The sequence below is a fragment of the Coccinella septempunctata genome, chromosome 2 (assembly GCF_907165205.1).
Source record: "Coccinella septempunctata chromosome 2, icCocSept1.1, whole genome shotgun sequence".
Lineage (NCBI taxonomy): Eukaryota > Metazoa > Arthropoda > Insecta > Coleoptera > Coccinellidae > Coccinella > Coccinella septempunctata.
In genome coordinates this window covers 14682704-14707005 of record NC_058190.1, presented here as the reverse complement: position 1 = coordinate 14707005, position 24302 = coordinate 14682704, and the positions used below count along the sequence as shown (strand labels likewise).

The 24302-nt window shown below is 33.4% G+C and overlaps 1 protein-coding gene across 3 annotated transcripts in view; it reads right to left on the bottom strand.

Annotated features, from left to right (window-relative positions):
• Positions 1–24302, bottom strand: part of LOC123306664 (nephrin-like) — a 721736-nt gene that overhangs the window by 200299 nt on the left and 497135 nt on the right. For all 3 annotated transcript variants that reach the window (XM_044888766.1, XM_044888768.1, XM_044888767.1), the window contains one exon: positions 8125–8276. In XM_044888766.1, coding sequence (XP_044744701.1) covers positions 8125–8276 — 152 coding nt within the window. The remainder of the gene's footprint in view (positions 1–8124; positions 8277–24302) is intronic.

The following is a 24302-nucleotide window of genomic DNA, read 5'->3' as shown; positions in this document are numbered from 1 at the left end:
ATGAAGGAAATCAATTAGATAAAGATTCTGGCGAGGTTTCGATTATATTTAAATCATCTTCGAGGCTCTGAAAGAGCAATACAAGTACATTACACAACAATACAAAATGGCTAACTCAAACAAAAATAAAAAATCAGGGATCCCGAACTTGAAGGATCACTAACTTTGAATATCCATCCAAAAGTATAAACATATATACATATATAGGAAACTTTACTGACAATCTGAATGAAATAAAATGAATCAACAATAAATAGATAGATAGATAGATATAGGCAGGCAATGAACAAGTAATCAATAATTTTTTTTTTAATTAAAAATATTCAATTATTTTTTTTTAATTAAATTTTTTTTTTGATAATTACTTGTTCATTGCCTGCCTATATCTATTTATCTATTTATTGTTGATTCATTTTATTTCATTCAGATTGTCAGTAAAGTTTCCTATATATGTATATATGTTTATACTTTTGGACGGTTATTCGAAGTTAGTGATCCTTCAAGTTCGGGATCCCTGATTTTTGATTTTTGTTTGAGTTAGACATTCTGCATTGTTGTGTAATGTCCTTGTATTGCTCTTTCAGAGCCCTGAAGATTATTTAAATATAATCGAAACGTCGGCAGAATCATCTAATTGATTTCCTTCATCCCTGACCTCAACCAATTATCAAAAATATAACTCTTTAATCTTTGATAATAATATTTCCATGTTCGAAATGAACAAAGACAGACAGGACGTTAATTTTTTTCACAATACTAATTCTTCCCTTTTTGAAGACAGTTTGAAACAGTCTAATTTTTTCTATGTTAAAAATTTTGCTCCGATAACAGTTGAGGAATGAGGTATGTTCCGGACCGTTTTTCAACAGGTTTGAGAAGATATGAAAAAAATTCTTTATGGAATTGTTTCAGTTAAAATTCTAACCAATTCAATAACAACCAGTGTGGTACCTGAGCTAATCGAAAACTAGCAACTTGATATCAATCTCCTTAAAAAGGAATACAATTCATTGGGAAGTCCCGGAAACAATACCCCTACACTGGATCTGAACAAAAATACATCCGTCACGTAATCTAGATCCAAACCTGTACATATACGCAACCCCACCGCAACAATAAATCTGAACGATATAGGACTCGATTTTCGCAGTGAATTCTGCAACTGATCTCGCAATATCGTAAAGTATTCTTATCGGGGTGTTCAATGCTAGCGAAAAAGGCTGAAAGGAATAGACTTACGATCACAAAACATGAACGCCCAAAGTTGAAAATAATTTTCCACTCCGGCAGATTTGAATGACTATGAATGGACTATTTTGAAGCTAGCAAGAAGTCTTAGATCATTAAAATTATTATTTTCAGATAATAATTTATGGAGTTTTAATTCTAGGTACACAGAAATACATACTTGATCGATCTGCATCATGAAAGTCAACCTATACTAGATATTCAGGATTTAGGGGAGCAGAGTGTAACCTGGAAAGCTAATTGTAGTTTTATGCTTGTCGCTTGAAAATTGTGTCGATTTAAGAATCTGGAGTAGAGGGGAACCGCCAATTCTTGGGAGCGGGACCGTGCAAATCCAGTTCCCTACCTTTCTAAGATCATCATTATTCAATATAATCATTTGAAACGGCGAAGGAACATCTAGAACTCAGGAGACTAGTAGACTACAATCCAGAGGAAGAATAAGAATTTACAGAAGTGGACCAAGAGACAACCAACTGAGAAGAGATTGAAATAAGAACAGAAACTTCCAATGAAGTGATATCCAACAGAGGAACAAATGAACCCCAGCACGATAGTGTGCGAGAAGAAATACAGAATTAAATATACAATGTCAATTAACCTATATAGAAATTGGGGAAGTTTGTGAAAACTTTAATAAACACACTGGTTCGTTTAATATAAATCGAATTGGAAATACATATAAAGGCTGTTTCATAAACATTGCGAACTCATTCAGGATATTGTTCTCGGAGCTATTTGTAGTCGGAAATGACCTTACGGCCTTTGTCCGGAAATGTTTCGTTTCTAAGATACAGGGCGTTGAATGTATTCCAAATAAATAACGAATTCCCTGGTATTTTAGGAACGGCTTGGGATGTTTGAACGTAAAATGATAAAGTGGTAAAATGAAAAACTTATTGAGGTGACTATTTCACGATGGGTACCACGTCTTCAGCAACTGCAGTGGCGTGCCTAATGTTATCAACTTTCATATTTTTTTGAAGAGTTGTGAACCAGTGCTTTTTTCCTGAATGAAATTAATTTCTACTATTGAGAACAATAAGAGTCTCTGCGTTTTTTCTTTTTTTCACTTTTCAGTGAATGATGAAAAACTGTTTGTTATTTTAAAAAAACACTAGAGTAAAGCAATCCAATAATAAATTTCGTTACATGGGAAAGCTCTCCAAATTACAAGAATTGTTGAAAATGTCCGCCTCCTGATACTATACAATAATCCTGTCTTTTCCTACAGATCTGCAGGATCTGTCCGACTCCAAATAATAATAATAATAATGCATTTTATTTGATCCTTTGAGATACAAACATGGTGCATAGGAGAGGTCAAAATGAGAGCAAAACAGCAATGATAAACAACAACATGAATTACTGAACCAAAGAATTAGACAAATATTCTTGTACAGAATAGTAACCTTTAACTAAAAGAAGGTTCATGATTTCTTTTAAGAACAGTTTTGAATTGAAAGATTTCATAGCAGGTGATAAATGATTGAACAATTTAATATGGTGGAGAGTATTCAAATCACTGAACTATAATCAAAATGGAAAGCGCCCGGTAATAAATACATGCAAGCCGAGAGAGATGGGTTTCTTAGGAGGATCATCTATCCTCGCAAATGAATTTTAGCCAATCATTTCCTCTCCTCCAATAACTGATTTCATTACTATGGAAACGGCTTGGACAGTATCGTACTACTGTCACGAATAAAATAATTATCATTATGTTCATAAAAATGGTGAAAACGTGCTGTATTGAATCATGCAAGTGTGAATCGAGTCTTGAAGGGAGTGTTACTTTCCGTAGGTGATAAGGCTAGGTTAATATTTATAAAATATAAGAGTTACTTCTTGTAAATTTCAGTTTCCCATTGAAAAAAATCAGGGAGGAAGAAAAGGTGGATGATGGCAATTCCTGAGGATCATAAAGCGCCAACAAAATACCATTATATGTATTCGTGCCAACAGGGAGTCATTCAACAATTTATCATAGGAACGAAGACCACGGTGCTGTACCAAACATTTTTTATTGATGCTGTTGAGACAAATACCTGAGATCTTATTGTTTCCATAAATCATTCACTTGATCTTTCTTGATGCTTTTATCCTATATAAGCATGGCGATGTACATACAATCTGATGGGAATATGGAAATGAACATTCCCACTATCTTTTAAACAAGAAAATCAAAATCATTTTTTTTTTCTCAGAATTGAAAATTAGTGGAATGAAAGCCATCACAAAGTAATTTCTACGCTAAGTTTGAGAAAAAACAAAAATTAATTATTTTAGGAACATTCAAATCAGTGATTTCTGCCCAGATTTTCACCTAAATAGTTTTCATTTCATTGTTAGGACTTTGATAAGCTTAAATAAAAAAATAATATACATCGAATTTTCCGTTACCTATAATTGTCGATTTCCATTTTCGGATTACAATTTCCTCAATCGATGAGAAAAGGGTCCAGATTTGTGATTCCCGCCACAGCACTCAAAACCGTCTAACAGAGAAAAGGAACTAATTCCGTTTTCCTTGTTTTTTTGTTCGTAAAATATAATATTTTATTAAAATTCGAGGCACTATTTTCTATTCGTTATCTTATGTAATAAGTTGATATGCTGGTGTGGTGAGCTCTCGTAATTTTGGCATGTTCTCTTGTTGATATGATGGAATTGGATGTCAATAATTGCGAGGCATAATAATTTTGATAGTCTGGTTCCTTCCATCCAGCCATGAATTTGCATTTTCTTTTATGTTTACGAGAAAAGAGCCTTGAATATATATATGCTCATGACCTTTGCTATTTATACCGATTTGATAGTGATAACCTAAAAGAGACGTGAAAAGGGGATGCAGATACGAAATAAAAAAAAGAGAATATTTGTGAAAGAAACAATGGTGTTATTGTGAAGAATAATAAAAAGTAATAAAGATTATTCTGGTACTCAATTTGGAGTTGATAACACAATAAAAAGGTCATAAAATCGTTATCATTGAAAAATATTTACTATATGGAAAAATCGGAATAAAAGTTCAGGGGCATGGCTCTCTTACTACGGCCCTGGCAGACAAAAAGGCCCGACACTCTATTGACTATCTCTCTCGGCTCGCTCGTATCTACTGCTGTGCGCTTTCCATTTTGAGTATAGTTCAGTGATTCAAATCTATATCTATAAGTTCTATGTCTAAGCAATAAAAAAGTTTTTTAATTTCTCGTTTCATAACCATTATAATCAGATAATTGAAATGAGATATCCCTAAATTAGAGATTGATATCCTGAATTTGTTCACGATGTTTATGATCCTTTATTTGATGGATCATGTGAGCTTCATTTCTGAAGCAAGATAAATATTCTGATCATATAAATTGTGAAATATGTCAGCCATTTCGGAAAGATTTGATTTTGCTATGAAATTTAAACACATTCTGTCCTCCTAGCGGAGCAAAGAATATTCTGTTATTGTATAAATACGCGTCTCCATAAGTGTTCTCTATTTATAGAGATACTACTATCATACATACTATATTCAAGAATTTTTGACATCTCAGGCGGCTGTGAAATGAAGAAATTATATTGGTAATAGCCCATTCAGTAAAATTTTGACCAACCCGAAATTCGGGTTGGTACTGAGAAAAACACACTGAATCGAAACCATCGAATATATTTTGAATTTTGAACTAGACTAGAGTCTAGTTCACTAAAACATTTGTTTTAGTTTTTAGAAAATAATTGTTTCAATTTTTAATGCTGATCAATTAGTTCTGAATATAAGTCCTAATAATTTAGTGCAAATATTTACGTGGCCATATTTGTAAACCAAAGAGCATCAGATATCGATTGAAATTTATTCTGGGAGGATTCTGCATCTCTTCATAAACTTTTTAGGGTTTTCACTCCCAATCTCTGAAACAAAATCAATTAAAAATGAAATCAACGATTTGCTCCTGCGTAAATTCTTGCACTAATTTGTCAGGAGCAAATTAACTAGAAAAAATTGTTGCCTGACAATGAACTCAAAATAAATAACGTTGAAATTATAATTCTCAGTTGTAACGTTTCGGAGTCTATATCAGACTCCTTCATCAGACGAAAACTCTATTTTTGAAAATCTTCTGAATTGTGGCTTTTGTTTGACATTAATTGTCAACACACAGAAACAGAGACTGCATAGAAACGTTGATTCATTTAATTTTGAAATTACCGGATGACAGTTCCTTCTTCAGTAAATTGATCCAAATATGATATATTCCTACCGAACAATTTGCCAAATTATTATCCTGATCCAACAGAATACACGTAGACTCTTTAATTTTTCGTTTAAAATGGTCTGGTTCCGTCATTAAAATTTTAGTGTTGTCCCAATCCATCATGTGGTCTCCCGTATTAGAACAAATGTGATCTGCGATTTGTGATCGATTAATTTCTCTATTTTTAATATTATTTTTATATTCGCGTTTTCTTATTTCTAGAGGTCTGGACGTTTCACCTGTATAAGTTTTACCACAAATACAGGGTATGTTGTAAATACAATTTTTTGATTTTTGTTTTTCGTTCAAAGGTTTAGTTTTTGTTAATATAGATCTCAAATCATTTTGCGTTTTAAAAACAGTTCGTATGTTGAACTTCGAACCGATTCTTCTTATTTTTTCTGAAAGGCCATTAACATAAGGAATTACATTCAACAAATTTGATTGTTCTTGACGGTTTGTTGGTTGTTCCTGATCATTATTACGATTTTGGTTAGTCATTTTTCTCTCTAAATTTAATATTGTGAATTGGCAACATGGTAGAGATGAACTAGAGAATTTTTTTGATCATATTAACAACAAAGAACCTACAATAAAATTCACAGTGGAATTAGAGCAGGATAACAAAATTTCATTCCTAGATGTTTCAATAAAAAAGTTTTCGAATTATTTTGAAACGAGCGTATACCGAAAAAAGACACATACTAATAGATATTTGAATTTTTATTCCAATCACCAAGTAAGTGTCAAAAGAGGTATCATTAAAACACTTTATGATAGAGCTAATTTAATTTCATCTACACCCGAAATTAGAAATAATGAAGTTGATTTCATTAAACATTTTCTTAGGGATAATCAATACCCGAAAAATTTTATTGAAAAAACAATATTAAAATTAGAGAGAAAAATGACTAACCAAAATCGTAATAATGATCAGGAACAACCAACAAACCGTCAAGAACAATCAAATTTGTTGAATGTAATTCCTTATGTTAATGGCCTTTCAGAAAAAATAAGAAGAATCGGTTCGAAGTTCAACATACGAACTGTTTTTAAAACGCAAAATGATTTAAGATCTATATTAACAAAAACTAAACCTTTGAACGAAAAACAAAAATCAATAAAATGGATTTACAACATACCCTGTATTTGTGGTAAAACTTATACAGGTGAAACATCCAGACCTCTAGAAATAAGAAAACGCGAACATAAAAATAATATCAAAAATAGAGAAATTAATCGATCACAAATCGCAGATCACATTTGTTCTAATACGGGAGACCACATGATGGATTGGGACAACGCTAAAATTTTAATGACGGAACCAGACCATTTTAAACGAAAAATTAAAGAGTCTACGTGTATTCTGTTGGATCAGGATAATAATTTGGCAAATTGTTCGGTAGGAATAGATCATATTTGGATCAATTTACTAAAGAAGGAACTGTCATCCGCTAATTTCAAAATTAAATGAATCAACGTTTCTATGCAGTCTCTGTTTCTGTGTGTTGACAATTAATGTCAAACAAAAGCCACAATTCAGAAGATTTTCAAAAATAGAGTTTTCGTCTGATGAAGGAGTCTGATATAGACTCCGAAACGTTACAACTGAGAATTATAATTTCAACGTTATTTATTTTGAGATCATTGTCAGGCAACAATTTTTTCTAGTTAATTTGCTCCTGACAAATTAGTGCAAGAATTTACGCAGGAGCAAATCGTTGATTTCATTTTTAATTGATTTTGTTTCAGAGATTGGGAGTGAAAACCCTAAAAAGTTTATGAAGAGACAAAGAGCATCAGTTATATTCGGTAACCAGAAATTAGGCTGCATTTTGACTCTCAAGGCCTGCTTCTTTGGCAATATAATTCTTAGCGAGTATGCACATTCTTATATGGAGCAGTATTATGGACACCATTATTTCGGAAATCCAACTTTTCATTGAGGTAGGGTACCATAGACTGAAAATGTTGATTTTAGAGTTAAATAACTCTAAAATAAATAGCCTATTTGATAGGGTACAAAAGAACCTATGTTACCTCCATAAAAAGTTGGATTTCTGAAATAATGGTGTCCATTATACTGCTCCACATGAGAATGTGCATATTCGCTAAGAATTATCGACATAAAGCAGGCCTTGAGTAATCCATATAAATATCTTTAGTGATCTAATATGACCATGATTTAGATTTTGCTAAAATTCATAAACATCCTATCTATTTTGAATTCGAGCTGAAGGGAAAGAAATTTCTTCATCCAGAATAAATACAAGCAGATTGATCGCGAAATAGTATTATTGAATAATTATAATAGGTTGTTATGAAGAAATTCCAAGATCGAGTAGAGTCAAAGACATTACTTTCCCACAAACTAAAACTTGTTTCTTGAAACTAACAATTGTAACCAAAAAGAAATTATCAAGATTGAAAATTGGAATTTTTCAAATGGATCTGCAGGAAAAACTCTATGTATAGAGTGATTGTTGTTGACGAGATTGATGTATTATAGCGGTTGACAAATGAAATAAATAGAATTCTGCGATCGATAAACGACGCGGCGAGTACGAAAGGGAAGTCCCGGTCCATTATTTCTAATAGAAAAAGACACTACTGATCCAATTAATCTCACCGTTTCCCTGGTGTTTTTCATCTGTATACTCCCCTTCCACCAAGTTATGGTCGGTACAGGTCGGGAACCCACTACTTCGCAGCTGAGCTCGTAAGTGTTATCGGCTGATAATGGCTTATTTTCTCCGATGAGCTTCACCCAGAGTGGTTTCACTGAAATAGAAATGAATATCATGAGAAAATAAGCTTTTTGTACACATGTTGATGAAATAAAATAGATTCTCAATTAGTAGTAAATTCCTTGCATCCAGTTTGCGCTTTTTTTAATTGTTATATATTCATGTTCATAAAAATTTTTTACCTTACAATTTCTTTCTGATCTATAGACTTTTGGTATGTTTTGACTCTTGTCGGCATATTTTGGGAAGTAGGAAATAAAAACATTTCTTGAAGATGAATCATGATGAAACATGAGCAACTCAGAGTGAAATACTTCAAATCAAAATGATTTAATTTGAAATTGGAATTAAAATTCGGAAGAAAAATGTTTCATGCACTTATTTATTTTTCCCCATAAGTTTCTGAAGAAATTGAAAATGCTCTCTTCATATGATGTCTCTTTTCAATTTTCAGAGGTAGAATAAGTACCATTAAATTTTGTTCAACTCAATTTCGGGACCATCTGTATATTTGCTTACACTAGCTCGTTAAAGTAAACATTAATTCCTTGATTTATTGCTGCTACGCCTGTATTCTATAGTCGGTATCCTTGGAAAAATAACGTTATAAAAAAAAGCATGAATGTGTCACCTATACTTAAGACGGAATGTTGAAGGACAATTTTCAAAGATGGATATCAAAAAGCAAGATTAATGTCATCTTCATGCTATAATAGTTTTATTTTGCGAAAGATGTGGTAATAAAAGTTAGGAACTACATTCAACCCAGAAAATGAGCCAACCATTCAAATTCAATGGTCTACTTGACAACGACTCATTTAAACGCATGTTTTATTTGTAGTGGAAATTATATAGGTTCACCCAATTCAGACAAATATACATACCTACGTGATTATTTCATGCATATAGTTCTGAAAAATAAATGATATCCATCACAACGACATTTTTGAATTGATTATTTATAACCATAAAATTTGAAAATAATTCAAAGATAATCAATGAACTTATAATACAGGCTGTTTGCCAAGTCATCACATTAAGTCATTTCACCAAAAATTGTCTATATAAAATATTCAAGATGGCTGAGCTACAACCCCTAGAAGTTCGACAAAATTTCATCAAATTTGAAGTATGGGATTGTGTTCCGGCATCGAAAGAACGAAACAAAACATGCATATGGCTGGACAATAAATGATTCTGTACTTCCGAGTTTATCTTATTAGTTGCATCAGGTCACGTGAAAGAATTGTTGTATTGTGCAATCTAGGATGAAAAAAATGTAGAAAATGGAGACAGATTATTGCTTATGTTGTTGCCTGTTGCTATTACTGTTACCCTATTTTATTCCATTTTTATGACGATTGTTGGGAGATTGTGATGCCCATTATTCATTCAGACGAATTTTATTAGTGAGATTTTGAACTAATATTCCATTTTTTACAATTGTATCCTAAGTCTTTTTCTGTCAGTTGGTATCGGAATAAGCCATTTCATAAAATCGTGTAAGTTATTGAAGAATATGAAAAATTCGGTAATCCTAAGTTTCTATTTTCATTCCCACATAAAAATCGAACACGTCAATATCTTTTAGAAAACCATATGGTTGAGTCAGGCATCAGGAGATAAGTTTTTTCAATATTTCAGAAAACAAAGAATCCAGGCTCGTATTAGGATCTATTTCAGTAATCATTTTCAATTTTGTTTTCAACTTTGTCGTGATTTTTGGTGAAACACTTCAATTTGACCAGATCCACCTTGTGTTAAAAAAGCCTTAACTTTAAATACACTCTGTATATTGTACGATAGGAAGATGATACGATATTGCAATGGAACTGGATCTGCAGTAATATTTTAGAGAAAGTCTTGAGTTCTATCAGAGGAATAAACTCGTACAAGATTACAAAGCTTCTAACTAATGGGTACTTCGGTACCTAGGGAGAATCAGGATAATATGTTATAATATGATAATATATGTAGAAGTCAAAGACATAGTGTATACCATCAGATATTTTTTTTTTGTTTTTTTTTTGATAGGGGGAATTATGTCTGCCTTTTTTTTCACTTGAAAAGAGAATAATTGATTGTAAATACATCGCATCGGTACAGATCCCACAGTTGAGTTCTTGACTCTGCGATCAAGTTTCGTCAAACTGTGCATATAAACTAAACTGAAGCGTGTAAATGAATAGCTGCTAAAAAATTTAAGGGGTGGTTGGTTAAAAGCAGTGTGGTTTTTGCTTCCAGAATTTGGCAGCTGCGAAGCAATTTTTGATTTTTTCTTAGAAACCAGGAACTGACAGAAATTAAATTGGCAGACATTCTATGGGAGCAAGAAAGCAATCAAAAAAATTGAGTTGGTGTTCCCCTATATTGCAAGGGGTGGAAAAAGCCAGCCCTTAAATTTATGCAGCAAGCTTTTTTTCCCTAATTCACATTATATACCATGTAAAATTAATTTTTAATAGCCTGATTCAATTTGAACCAACAAGTCTCATGTGATTTCTTGTGAGTCGAATAGGCTGAAATTATATTCTTATAAATTTACTTACTGACCTTATGAATTATGAATTTTTTCATTACCCACTCGCTATCGCAGAATTTCATTTTTATTAGTTTCTGGTTTCAAAAAGAAAAAACTGCCATATTTAGAGGGTCACTCAAAAAAGACCCACACTATTTTTTGACAAGAAATCACCATATTCATTCACACCTGGTATATTCAAAAACTGCCGTGAAAGCTCATCCAAAAAATTTTCATTTCAGAAGGCCGAGAATTGAACTGAAGCTTCTTAGACGTTCAAGCAATGGATCCGCAATTCAATGCAAACCCGGAGTCATCTGGAACTCCCTTTGAAAGCAATAACCCCAAATGCTGAATTTGCAATTCGATCCATCACTTATGTAGATAGGATATTCGAATAACTGAAAAACTTGAAGGGTTTCTCAGCCATTTTTCATTTCTGCTACATTGATTGAAATGCCAGAAAATTAGCATCTGTTTCGAACGACCTCTTGGTTTGGAATTCATTTCTTCCGTTCAATATTAGATGAATTTTTCATTAGTATTTCATGATTTGATTATAACTCAAGGTGATTGGTGTTTCAGATATAACGACTGAGTTCATTCGGTTTGTATTTTATCCACCTGATGAACTGTTTTTCTTCTTGTAATATCTTCTAATAAAGGATTTGAATATCTATCAGTTATCAGCGAAAGATTAAGATTCACTTCAACAAATCTACTACACTAGCGTAAACTGGAATGACTGTACCCTGTTCGGAAGATTAAGAATTCAATTTGTATAACTTGTTCGATAAGTTCATTTTCAGTAGATATATTTGTCAACTCAAACTACAAACTACAAAATAAGTATATGATGTAATTGTTTATTTTCAAAAGGCCAATGTTCCTCTATCCATAAAAGATTTCGGGTACCTAATAATAATGAATAACTACTTTGAGGAGATTGCACAGCTCAATTTTGATTTTGACCCGAACAACTTTTCATTTATAATTGAGGAACTTGTCATGCATTCCCCCACTATTGGCGGAAAGTGAAGAAGTGAAGGAAAAGGGAGAGAAAACGATCGTTGGAGAAATAATTTTCCCAACATGCAGAGTGTCTCTTCGTTTAGCATCGTTCGGTCAACAACAGTCGTGTGCGTGAAAGTATCACTTTCAGTACTTATTTGTTGGAAAATAAGCATTTATATCCTATCATTTGAAATGTGACACCCAGGTATAGATGAATGAAGAACAAAATATCTCTTTCGGGAAAAACCTGGTTTTCAGTTCCATCTTCAGCTCTAAGAAGCCGAAAAAAATTGTATAATTTGATCCTCAATTCAAGAACCTAATTAGGTCAGTTATATATCCATCAAGTGGAGTCTAATCTGACCCTCGTATAACACCGAGTTGAAATAAACTTTATATCCTCTTATATGTCCCCTCATCGAGTTTTTTGGAACCAAGAAGTTCCTGAAGCTGAGCACTGGCAGTGATTAAGTTAATTTGTAGAATCTTGAGCACTGACCATTTCGTCCTCAGCGTTGCAACTTTTCCTGATAACGCGCCGAGTGTGAGTCCAGGAGATTTGTCCACGATTAATGATGCCTGAGGGCATTTTGACATATCATGCGATCTGGGAGATATGCCCATCCACTTTGAACGTTGGTTTTTGTACGAAGATGGTGAAGAAGTTTCAGTCCTCAGGTTTTTTCTTATGCTCGATAAATAAAGGAGATATATCAAGAATTCTTTCTTGTTACAGGATCAAAATTATCACGACTCAGGAGAAGGCTTAATAACAGGAGTTTTTCATCCACTGAAAGTTTTGTATTCCATTTTTATTGAACGTTTCTGACAAAACTGCAACCTGAAAATTACATTTCTTGGATATTTTTATACCATTCAATATTATTAGTGCATTCGCAGTAGTTCTTGTTAATACCGCAATAACTACAAATTAGTAATTTTGAATCAGTGAGAATCAGACAAGAGAAGAGAATCTCTTCCAATACCAATTTCTACGTTCAACAGTAGATTTTAGTCATCTATTCTAGTGAACATTCTAGTTTTGCTTTTTTTTGAATGAAATTTTCTGTTGAAAATTTGAGAATATTTTGTTTGCGCTCGGTTGGTATTTATTCAGATGACAGTATGACAGAAAGCAGGAAATTTCAAAATAGCCCATCTCAAACCTGAAACATAATGTTCAAATCTCCATAGTTTCTTCTTTCACCATCGGAAATGATCGAAAAGCATGAAATTCAATGACAAATAAATATTTCTTTCCTAGAATATTATGGAAAAATAGTAAAACTACCTATTGCCAAAAAATTTACTATAGACAGTTTCTGATTTTTGGCCAAATAAAGCTTGCAAAACCACAATTCTGCAATTCTTACAATAAACTATGAAAAACTCGATATTAATATCCATGTATATACAGGGTGGGCAAAATTGGTGATACATGAACTACAACTTTTTAACCCAATGAGATAGAGGAAAATGAATGTACAATTCATGTCGTCCTTTTTCGAGAAACTAACAATGCCATGTTTTGTTTTGTTTTTTCTTATGGAAACGGTGGTTTAGAATGACGAAAAAATCGCCATTTTTTTTACCGTTTCAGAAATATATCCTCGCCCTCAGTCTTTCTGAGTCATTTAAAACTACAGTTTTCATAAAAGTAAACACATCTTTATGTTATAGCTCAGCAAATATACCTATTGGAAAAAATCATAGTACGCCAAGGGATTGCTATAAAAAAAGTGTCTATACAATGTTTTCATTTCAACATCTTAGCTTAAACAGAAACAGAGATAATGACCAAAGTTGAAATTTTATTTTCTATCTATAACTTACGAAGGCGTAGAAGGGCAACATAATATTTTAAAAATATTTTTCCTCAAATTCCGACTTTGAAGTCGGAATTTAGTTAAATTCCGAGTTCAAAATCGGAACTTCGAAAACAAAAGAAGATGAAGGAATGCAGTTGATGGCATTATTAGTTTTTCGAAAAAAGACGACATGAATGGTACATTCATTTTCCTCTATCTCGTTGGGTTGAAAAAGTTGTAGTTCAGGTATCACCAATTTTGCCCACCCTGTACAGTACATACGTTTAGTCTATACACAATGAAAATATTTATCTCTGTTGGTTTCAAATGAATCAACCATCCATTTATCTTGAGAATAGTTGTTTTCTAACTCCAGATAACTTACATCCCAGAAAACTGCAGATACATTTCTGAGGTGGCTTTGTCAACCATGAACAAGTAAATAACGACTCTATATGTATGTGCCGCCAACTTAATGTGTTAGTTTTTGTCCAGTGGACGATGTTGTGCTAGCCGTAGTGCCATATTTCTTAACGATATCGTCGATCCGATCTAAATGGACGAAGAAACTAACACACGTAATTCATTAACGATGTTATCGATTTATAGGGGTGGTATAAGTCTTGATAGAAATTTTCGGGCAAAATTCTCCTAGATATAAAAATCTTGAATATTATGAAAAGAAATTCTGTATCAATGGTTGAAAAATGAACCAACTTCCACTATCATAATGATCCTTTTCAATTATTGTTATTCAGATAAACATAAACTACCTATTGGTATTTTCGCGAATGCTACGTTTGTCACAGGATTTCACGTCATTTTTTTGACGAAGTGGCTTCCAGTATCCCATATATTCGTGAATATTACATTAATTGTGTAACATTATTATGAAATTCATGCATTCTATACGTTGTTTGAACTAACTTATTCGTATCATAATCAAAACAGGCGGTAGCTATACATAGGATTCTATTTGCAGTGTGAAACGACAGGGATTATTAATAATCTATCGCAAAACCTAAATATCGGATTCCAAATATGTCTAAAATCCTATGATTCACCTTATTTCAATATGAGAGAGCACGTCCGTTTAATGTAAAATATTCCGCAAATTGAATGAATTTAACTTTGTAAAACAGAATATTCAAGTAACTCAAAAACTCAAAAAGATCGCGATTTTTGCACGCTGAATTATCTTAAATAAAAAGCACAATTACAGAAATAAATGAGTATTTCAGTGATAAGTTCGTCGATTATATCACGAATACTACCCTACACGAAAAAAGCAAGTACCAACGAGACGAAGTCAAGTTTGACAAATCATCCAGTGAATAATAACTCATTATATACGAAAACTGTATTTTGTTATTTCTAAATATATCATCTCATTTTCAATTATATCTGTATTTATTCCATGTGAGAATTCGCCTTACTACTGACATTTCAATATTGCTTCTTTTTAAATATCTCTATGTTCAGAGATTCTTTCTGTCTGTAGTTTGGACCTGCAGCTGTAGATAATGGCCAATAAATCACAATTGATAGACAATGAGTGAATTATGACTCCTTAATCACAAGTGATTTTTGAATGTCATACTTCACAATCAAACATATAGAAAGATTATGATCACTTTATACACCGTGTATAGAAGCAATTATAAATTCGAAATTATTTCCATTCATTTCGTAGGATAAAAATAAACAATGTAACAATGGGATTCCAAAATTCCGAGTTGACGTGAAATAGAATTTTAAAATGCTCGGACTACCACCACAGTAGCTCCTGTAGAAATAAATGGAACATTGAATGAATAGATTCATTGAATATAAATATCTGCAAAAAAATATTTCTGATGTAAGTTCGAATGAGAAAATTTAATTTTTATCATTTTTATTTTATCTTGAATGAATATTGCACATATTATTTAGTGAATCTCAATGCAGTTTCCTTGAATATTAATTCACTCTATACTTCATTCAAATTCATTTTAGCAGTCGGTTGGCCATGAAATAATTTTCTCAAGTTTTTGAAACTAGAAAGAAGTTAGGTTGGCACTCATGAAATGCCGTTAATGTCATAACGCCGTTGCCACAACTAATATCAATTTTTATTACGAAAATGCCGAAAGTGATTGAAAAAAGAGACAGGGTTTCAGGAAGTGCTATTTAGAATTCAGGTCCGCTCATTCAAATAGTTATACCCTGATATTCTAAAATCCACAATACGTCAGACGGTAGCGCAAATATTCAATGTAAGAGAATCTATATAATGTTTCATCTGAATCTAAACGACTTATATTTAAGCTGGATATTTCCACAATCAGAAAGATTGTGAATGAAGAGGATGACAAAGAATTTCCTTCTATTGGGAGACCCAAAAAAGTGGTGGCATTTGAGAATTTTATGTTTGAGTGAATTAATGCGAAAAGTTTACTACAGGATTTTCGATGAATGTCATCGGAGAATGAGTTCCCTAAAATGGATTTTTCTGTTTTTCATTTGACTTGTCCTATACAATGTAAATGTCTTAAGGTACTAATAAATACCTAATTATTATAATTACATCAATGTATTAAGATGAATAGCCACAAATACGCGCAAGTTGCCCTGTTACTGTTTATTCATGTGAAATTTTTGTTCAACGGTGAAGTTGCATCTTAACTTGAAACTTCCTTCAACTCCTTTTACATATATTGATGCAAGATGATTTTTGTTGAAGAATTCAACATTCTTGTAATTATCTGTTAATTCCTTCGGGAGATACCCATTGCCAACCACTGCATCATATGCATTTCATCTTCGGATTAATATTTTTGAAATCTACAAATGATGTAAACCAAAGAAGATAACGAACATTAACTCTCCTCAAGCTAGTGCATATTATGATATTATACTGATCTCTTGTATTTTCCATGCAAATAACTGGATTTGGTATGCCTTCAATCAGTTTGTATAAACTTCAATTATGATCGTCAGATATTTTCCGAAGAGATTCGACATTGTGATAAAATACGTAATAACAGAAACTTTTACGTAGAACGGGCAACATAGCGTTGATTTAAAACCCAAAAATGTTTTGACAAGCTTCATAACCCCACATTTTCGTACTATACAGAGTGAAATGTGTCAAATTTCCATGGCCAACCGACTGCTAAAATAAAGTTGAATGAAGTATACTTGTCAGTTAAAGAACATTTGTGTTCTCTGAAAAAATTGGGGGAATAATAAATATTTATGCTACACTCGGGAGCTTCAGAACTGACGAAGAAAAGTACTCTTTTTCTCTTGTTCACGTGTTGTTTTTTAGTGAAAAAAGTTTTAAGTCAGCTCGAATCCAGGACCACAATGAGTTTAATTTCCACGTTAAATTTATTGAATGCCTCATAATATCTTAACTTTACGAGACGAGTTGAGCTGAAATGAGGCCGTAAAAAATTCAAACATGATCATCATCATAAGCACGATAATAATGAGATTACTATTCCAATTAAAGTGTTATTTTATTGTGCGGGAAAACGTTTTTGTGCTTAGACCGCAGTACTTTATTTTACTTTACGACTTCCAGTGACCGAGATGTAATGCTGGTTGAATGAAATTTTCATGATATCTTCAATAGTGCGTTTCTATATGTCCAAGCAATACGGATTCCTTCAGGGTATCATTTATATTCGCTTCCACTGAAATAGCAATAAAAATTTTTGGTGGTTATTTATCGGTTTATACAAATTTCGCAGGCATCGAGTAGGAGAGGCAAGGGGGAAACAAATTAACAGACAATTGGTTCTCGTTTTAGAAACAAGCACCCAAAAAGTTCATCGTCCGTAAAATTATTGTGCGAAGAAAGAGATGAAATCTTCGAATTAATCAAACTGAATAAGTTTGACAATTTAGTGAAGTCGCATGCAACATTAATCCTCTATACTAGTGGAATGAAGGAATAATGGATAATTGAAAATCAAACTCAACGGCCAAAACCAGACAAATTACTTCAAAAGAAGAAATAACCAATCTGGAGGTTGACGAAGAGCAAACATGAAGATTAAACAAGTTGTTGCTATGTGCGACAGATGTACCTTGACTACCTTGGTTTGTCAGGAACACATAGACTTACCCCGGGTTTCATAAAGCTTGATCGGGGAATAAACGCTTGATTGACGATTAGACGCCAATTTGTTTTCAATTGATAATTCAGTTATGATCATCATGCTCGCATCAAATTATGATGTTTTACGTTCATTCAATTCTTCTCAATTGCTACTTCTTCAATATATTCAGAAATGAAAGGATTTCAGTGATTTTGTTTCAGAAATCGAGAGACTGGAATTGTTGAAAATCCCAAATTGTCCAAATTATTTATCGAAACATTAAATTTTAGTTTTGTCTATGGTTTCCGGAAGTCACAGGCTATGATCAAGCAGCTCAAAATAGCTGTATTGCCTTATTTCAAAGTTTTCCTTGAAGAGAAAATTTTCTTTTAAGCTATAGGATTTATTTAGCCAATACTCCCTCTTCTTCACGAATGATCGACTGGAATAATAAAAAATATAGGTTTCAATTTTAAAATTTTGAGTTTCGATTAATTCGATTTGTTGAATTGATGTGGCCGATACTTGATGAAAATCCATAATTGAACTTGAAACAGATTATACAATTTTTACAAAATGGCACAACAACGACTCGTGTTTCGCTATCACAATAGCATCTTCAAGTGGGTGAAGGTAAACTTATTGCTATTGTGATAGCGAATCACGTGTCGTGGTTTAAAAACTCATTTTGAGAAAGGATTCACTAGGGTGTTAACTCGGTCATTATACGCATATACTCGCTCACCATAAAATCGGACGAAAAGTACAAAGAAAATAAACAGCAAATAGTGATGAGATTAAAGTTGATTTCAAGTAGCCACCAAACATTTCGACATCGTCTTGCGTGGAAGACAAAGAATTTCAATAAGTATCTACTAACCCACTTTCTCATAGCATCTGGAAACCTCGAAAGGGATAAAAGACAAAAGTCCTTTGCTCGAAAGTAACCCGACGTCGAGATTTCAATAAATATCGGGAGACAACCTTCTCGGAAAGTCTCTTTGACATCCGGATCGGAGGAATTTTATAATTGTCAAGAGTCACACATCCATGTGTGTTCCTTGTTTCCTCTATCTGGATATATTGAATTCCTCTGGCGATCGGCGCGTCCTCTTTCTGCGCTTCCAATCCTCTGACTCTGAAGTAGATAATTCCTGTTCAAACTCGATCTTTGAAAATTCACGAGTGCAATTGCTTTCCGCTAACTCAGAGACCAAAGTGAATACGTTATCCATCTCCAGGATCTAAGGTCGTATCTCATCTTTGACATCCTTTCACTTTGACCTGGGAACTCGATTTCCGGATTTATTTCCGATACAGGTGAGTTACAAATGGAACTGTAATATCCTTGATTGAACATGAACTTTTCAGCTTTTTGGCGCCATTTCTTACAGAGGGTACATCAGAGAAATCATGTGTCTCATATGCAGCTTCCACTACGCGTCGCTAAAATTTCTAATATCCAAAAAAGGAGAAACAAAAATGTTTTTCTACTTCTTCTCCTTCATAAATTGGGATTTAATTTAAATTCAAATATGCTTACGCACTATTGGAACCAAATGGAATTGGTAAAATACATATAATATGATACTTGTTACACCAGATAAGATGGGAAATATTTTCATAAAAAACAGAGTGAATATAGCTAGAGGATCGCAAGAAAACGCATTATGTATAGTACTACTTATGCGTACTAGAGTACAGGCTCTTCTTATAAAAACACAATATTCCCAAAAAAAAAAAAATGCATTCAGCTCAAGTATAGAATGAAGAATGAAGAACACCCTCAACGACTAAAATATTGTAGTAAAAGAATATCTGTGGGTTTGCAGGACCGTATTTCAAAAATTTCAATGAAGTTTTTGAAATCACCCTATATTGTGACTACCACAATTCCTTATCGTATCGTATCGGCGTTTACTGTTAAAATTATTCATATAATTACTCAATCAGTAATATCAGTATCGCATGGCATAGTGCAATTTTCAGTAGTAACATTATATTGATAAAATAGACGAGATAATTTTATGACAATCGGAAGCTGGTTCCTTAGTAACAGCCCGAATCCGAAGGCCAAGCAACGAGCTTTAGAAATTTGTCATAAAATAATCTTGGCCATTAAATGTTATCACACTTATCACTGATATTAGGTACTACTGAAAAATTTTTTGCGCATTTTTCCTAGGAAAAAGTGCATCTTCTAAGCCGTTATGCCATTCAATTCATATTTTCGTTCGCAGCAAAGTTCCATAAATATTCCCCAATTATATTTTGTGACTGTAGGTTGAATTTCTGGGAATTTTCTCTTCGATTAGCGCATTTATATTTTGAACATTCGCATTGCCACAACGAGAAATTTTGAAATTTATTTGGAAGTTCTCAAATTTAATTGTGTTGTCTAATAGTAATTGATAACAGCATTGAATGCAATCATCAGTGTAATGTTGAAGTGATTGGGTGAAATTGTTTCATATCTCGTTTCACAGGATACAAAATGACAAAATCTGGACGGTTATTAGAACTGTCAAAAAATCTTCATTAAAATAGTGTAACGTGATTACCTCGGAGAAAACTTATCTCGCTGTTATCTAGGGTGGTAGCGATAACGAAGTAGTCAAAATCAAATTATGTACTAGTTTGTTCACACCTTCGGAAACTGATTATATGTACAACGGAAATATGTGTAGGTATGAAATATGAGCGAATCGATCAGCAAACATACATTCGGGAAATTCTATCCGATCACGAGCACTCTATAAAGTTTATACCGGGTACAGTGAAAAAATCAAAGGTTGTTCAATAAAATGCGCCAACCAGAACTGACGAAATGGATACTAAGGATGACCTCGCGAAGTGAAATAACTTGCTATACGGTATCGGGATGTAATTAATTGTATTTCTCCAGAAATGAAAGAAACACAACCAGGGAGGATCTACTCGAGACTTTTACTCGCTACCCCAAGGGCTAACGCTCCATGACTGATAGCGAAGAAAAGGTCTATTTTTAGCGCAACTACGGGATTTCACTGACGACGAGCGGTATCTCTCATTCTCTACCCCAAGGGCTTACGCGCCATGACTGATAGAAAAGAAGAGATTTCGGATTCAACACTTATGACGCGGAACGCGGGGAACTCCAATTTTTCTCAGAAAACTGGAGATCATTACAATAGCCGAAAAAACTCTAGAAATCTTTCTTCTTAGGAGTCTTTCTAAGATAATAATTCTTTTTTTTTTCGATAGTCGATTAATCGATATCAAATCAATTCCTTTTCAGTTTTCTGTAGATATTTATGGGTATTTCCGGAAACTCACTCGGATTAACAGGATCCCTAACATACACGTGCGTTTTCCTTGCCTACGCCTAACTGCAGGAAAGATCGTTAAAATTTAATGAGCCATTAAAATTTTAATCCTTTATTATTCCCCTCGAAAGTAACAGGTTAAAATTTAAAAGGGGAATTAAATCATGATGGATGTTCCTGCAAATTGGCCTTGGACTTGGAATAACTATAAACCTAAAATATGTGTCCATGAAGCTCAATGAAGGCAGACTGAAACTCGTGGAAAGTTGCGGTGAGTCAATATTATAGAGACCAGTGGTGGCCTATTTTGGGAAAACCAGAAACATTGCTCTGAGAATAGCGATAATATTGAACAATTATGACTGAATTTTCCAGCTTCATTTTGAAAATTTACGTCAAGTGAAACTGTGCAAATTCTGTAAAATCGTAATCTCTTATCCCTAACGTATTTCCTGCAACCAACCGTCCTATGTTCGAGAAGTTTCCTGTACAGTAGATTAATTTGGTCTGCAATGCGTAATGAAGCAGGCCACGCACGATAATAAATGCAACAAGTTTCTGCTGGCAGAAGCTGGCGCGAAATTTATCGATGCTATCTACACTACAAACGGAACAATTTGTAATCATAGTTTGCCGAATGGTTGCGGTAAATGCACGGTAAACTGCGTTTCGACCCATGTCATGGACCTTCACCATGGAATTCTAGGAATTAATTGACGGGAAAGATAGCCGGAAACGCGGATAATGAGAAGAACTCATGATCATTCCGATCAGAAAACAGAAAATGACATATTTTGTTGCATTCAGAGATGTGTTGAATATTCTTACTTAAATTTCGCGAATAATCCGAATAGATTTTCAATCAATACTGCATATTTATTAACGGACAATTCAAGAGATATGGTAGGTTCAAGAAAGTAGATCTTGCCTGAGACCACCTTGCCATTTGAAGGTAGGTTCAGTGCGAGTTAAAAGGATAGAAACGATCTGTTAATGATCTCGCACAGTATCTGCATGAATTGACGCCGAATGGAAAGATACATAAGTAATGTGGGGAGTGTACTCTAGCGTTTTACAATTAAAACCATTTTAAGAGCTTGTTTATACGTCAGTTATTTATGTTGAATATGTAGGTAAATCTTAGTTTTCAACAATTTCAAATGTGCTCTCGATATAATCAAATACATGTTTCGATATAATGTGTCTTTTTATGGAAGTCCTCGAAAATTCATGTAGGTATACTGAATTCAACGAAAGTATGAAATGACGCCAAAAACGGCCAATTGTATCCACCTTGAAAATCGCACAAAACCGAGCAATTTCTTATAGTTTGTGTTGTCAACTATTTTCTACGTTGCCGGTAGGTACAGAAGCAATTCATTTCAATCGTTTTGTTTTGGTCAGAGCGTTAACCTTGGTTTGGGCTTTTCTCTATTGATTTTCGTCTATAATAGATAGTTGAACTATAGATAGTTGGGATAGTTGGCCCATTGTTTGAACTATATTTTTTTAAATTATATAAATTCAAATTGCTTGGCGAGCGAAACTTCGAGAATACTTAGGTTTTGGCTACACTAAATAACATCAAAATAAATTGTAATTCAAATAGTTCTAGAGTAATAATGTATATAATGCGGTATTGTCGAGTGGTCCAACTAGCCCCAGGTTTGGGGCAAGTTGACCGAAGATCTGGGGTAATTTGCTCTATATGTAGATGAAGCACGGAGGAAATGAAAAAATTAAGGAATAATTCAAAAAATATATAATTCTAATACTAGGAGGGACAAAATAAACAAATAACAATTCGAAATCAAAAAATAAATAAAGATTCTTTTCATAAAAGAATAAAAATATCATCTGCTAAACAATTTTCGGAAATATAAAACAAAATGTTTCCATCAGTACGAAGTTCATGAGCCCAGTTCTTGTAAAGAGTGCATTGAACCCATTCATCTTGTCTCTGACTATTGGCATATAACTCTAGACACACTAGGCAGAAACTGTTGTCTTGTTCATTATCGGAGTGGTTTTATTCGTCTTCTTTTCTGCACAAATTTCTTGTGGCGGCTTTAACTTTTGAATTGACTTTTGGTTTTTTTATATTGCGAGGTTTCTTAACTTGCTCCTTTTCTTTTTCAAGCTCAATTTTAACTGGTGTATCTGTCAAAATAGCCGTAGCTCTACGTTTTTGACCTCTTTTGGTGCTTCAGCTTTTGAAAGAGGTCATATTTGTTTCAAAGGAACAAATCAGGTCAGTTCTTCTGGCCAATTTGACCCTCTAACCCTCTAACTGGTGTCTGAGTAATGTGAAATGCGATTGGTCTAAAAATATGTCTTACACATTCTTTTAACTACTAGTTCTATCAGACTATAGCAATAGAGATTAAGACCGGTGGGCCAACTTACCCCTGTGGCCAACTAGCCCCGGTCTCGCCTACTCATATTTCATAAAATTTTCAGTTTTTCTTAGAACTGTCACATTTCCATATTAAAAAGTTTCGTTCCGATTCCGATCAAGGACCAATTATTTTATAACTCACTAGGTATAAGTTTTAAATATCTGAGGATGTCTCATTACTTATTTCTTTCAGGACGTTGCATAATGCTGGGTTGGTGGATTGTTTTCGATATTGCTTTAGAGGTGGAGGAAGGATGACGAGAAACCAATTCAGTCAATGAGAAAACGTACAAAACCAGTTGCTGATATCGATAACTTTGATCAAACTGCTATATGCAATCTGATATATTATTACAAGAATAGTAAGTATATTACCTGTTTCGATGGTTTTATTTTTATTATATAAATTTGCAAATGTTTCAGGAACATATCACTGTGTCGATATTGAAAAATGAACTCGATGATTGGGCATATTATTGCCTTACATTTTTGTGACACACAACGTTGGTTCGAAATATTCTGGAGATGATCCAGGAAGGAGTTAAACCTAAAAAGCTTCTTTCATTCTCCGTATGAAAAAGAAATTAAGGTGAAAGTGGCAGTTTAGATTTCACTGACTCTGAATGAAAATAATTATATTGATGTAGTGCATTATACTATGTAAGTTGGTCTTTCTAATTCTCTGAATTGTTCAGCGAATTTAGAATAAATTATATGTTACGAAAGTAGTGCTCTTTCAAATTAATTTTTATTTTTCGTTTTTCCGCGAGTGCCTTGAATAAAGGAGTTAGGTCCCCGTCTGTATCGTTCAGTTTCTTTATTAGACCTACACTGGTTACTTCTTTGACACTGCTGTACTGTATCACTTTCTGTTATCTTTTGCCGTACTTTACCCCGTTTCGCGAGTCTGACTTTTCCTTTCGCTA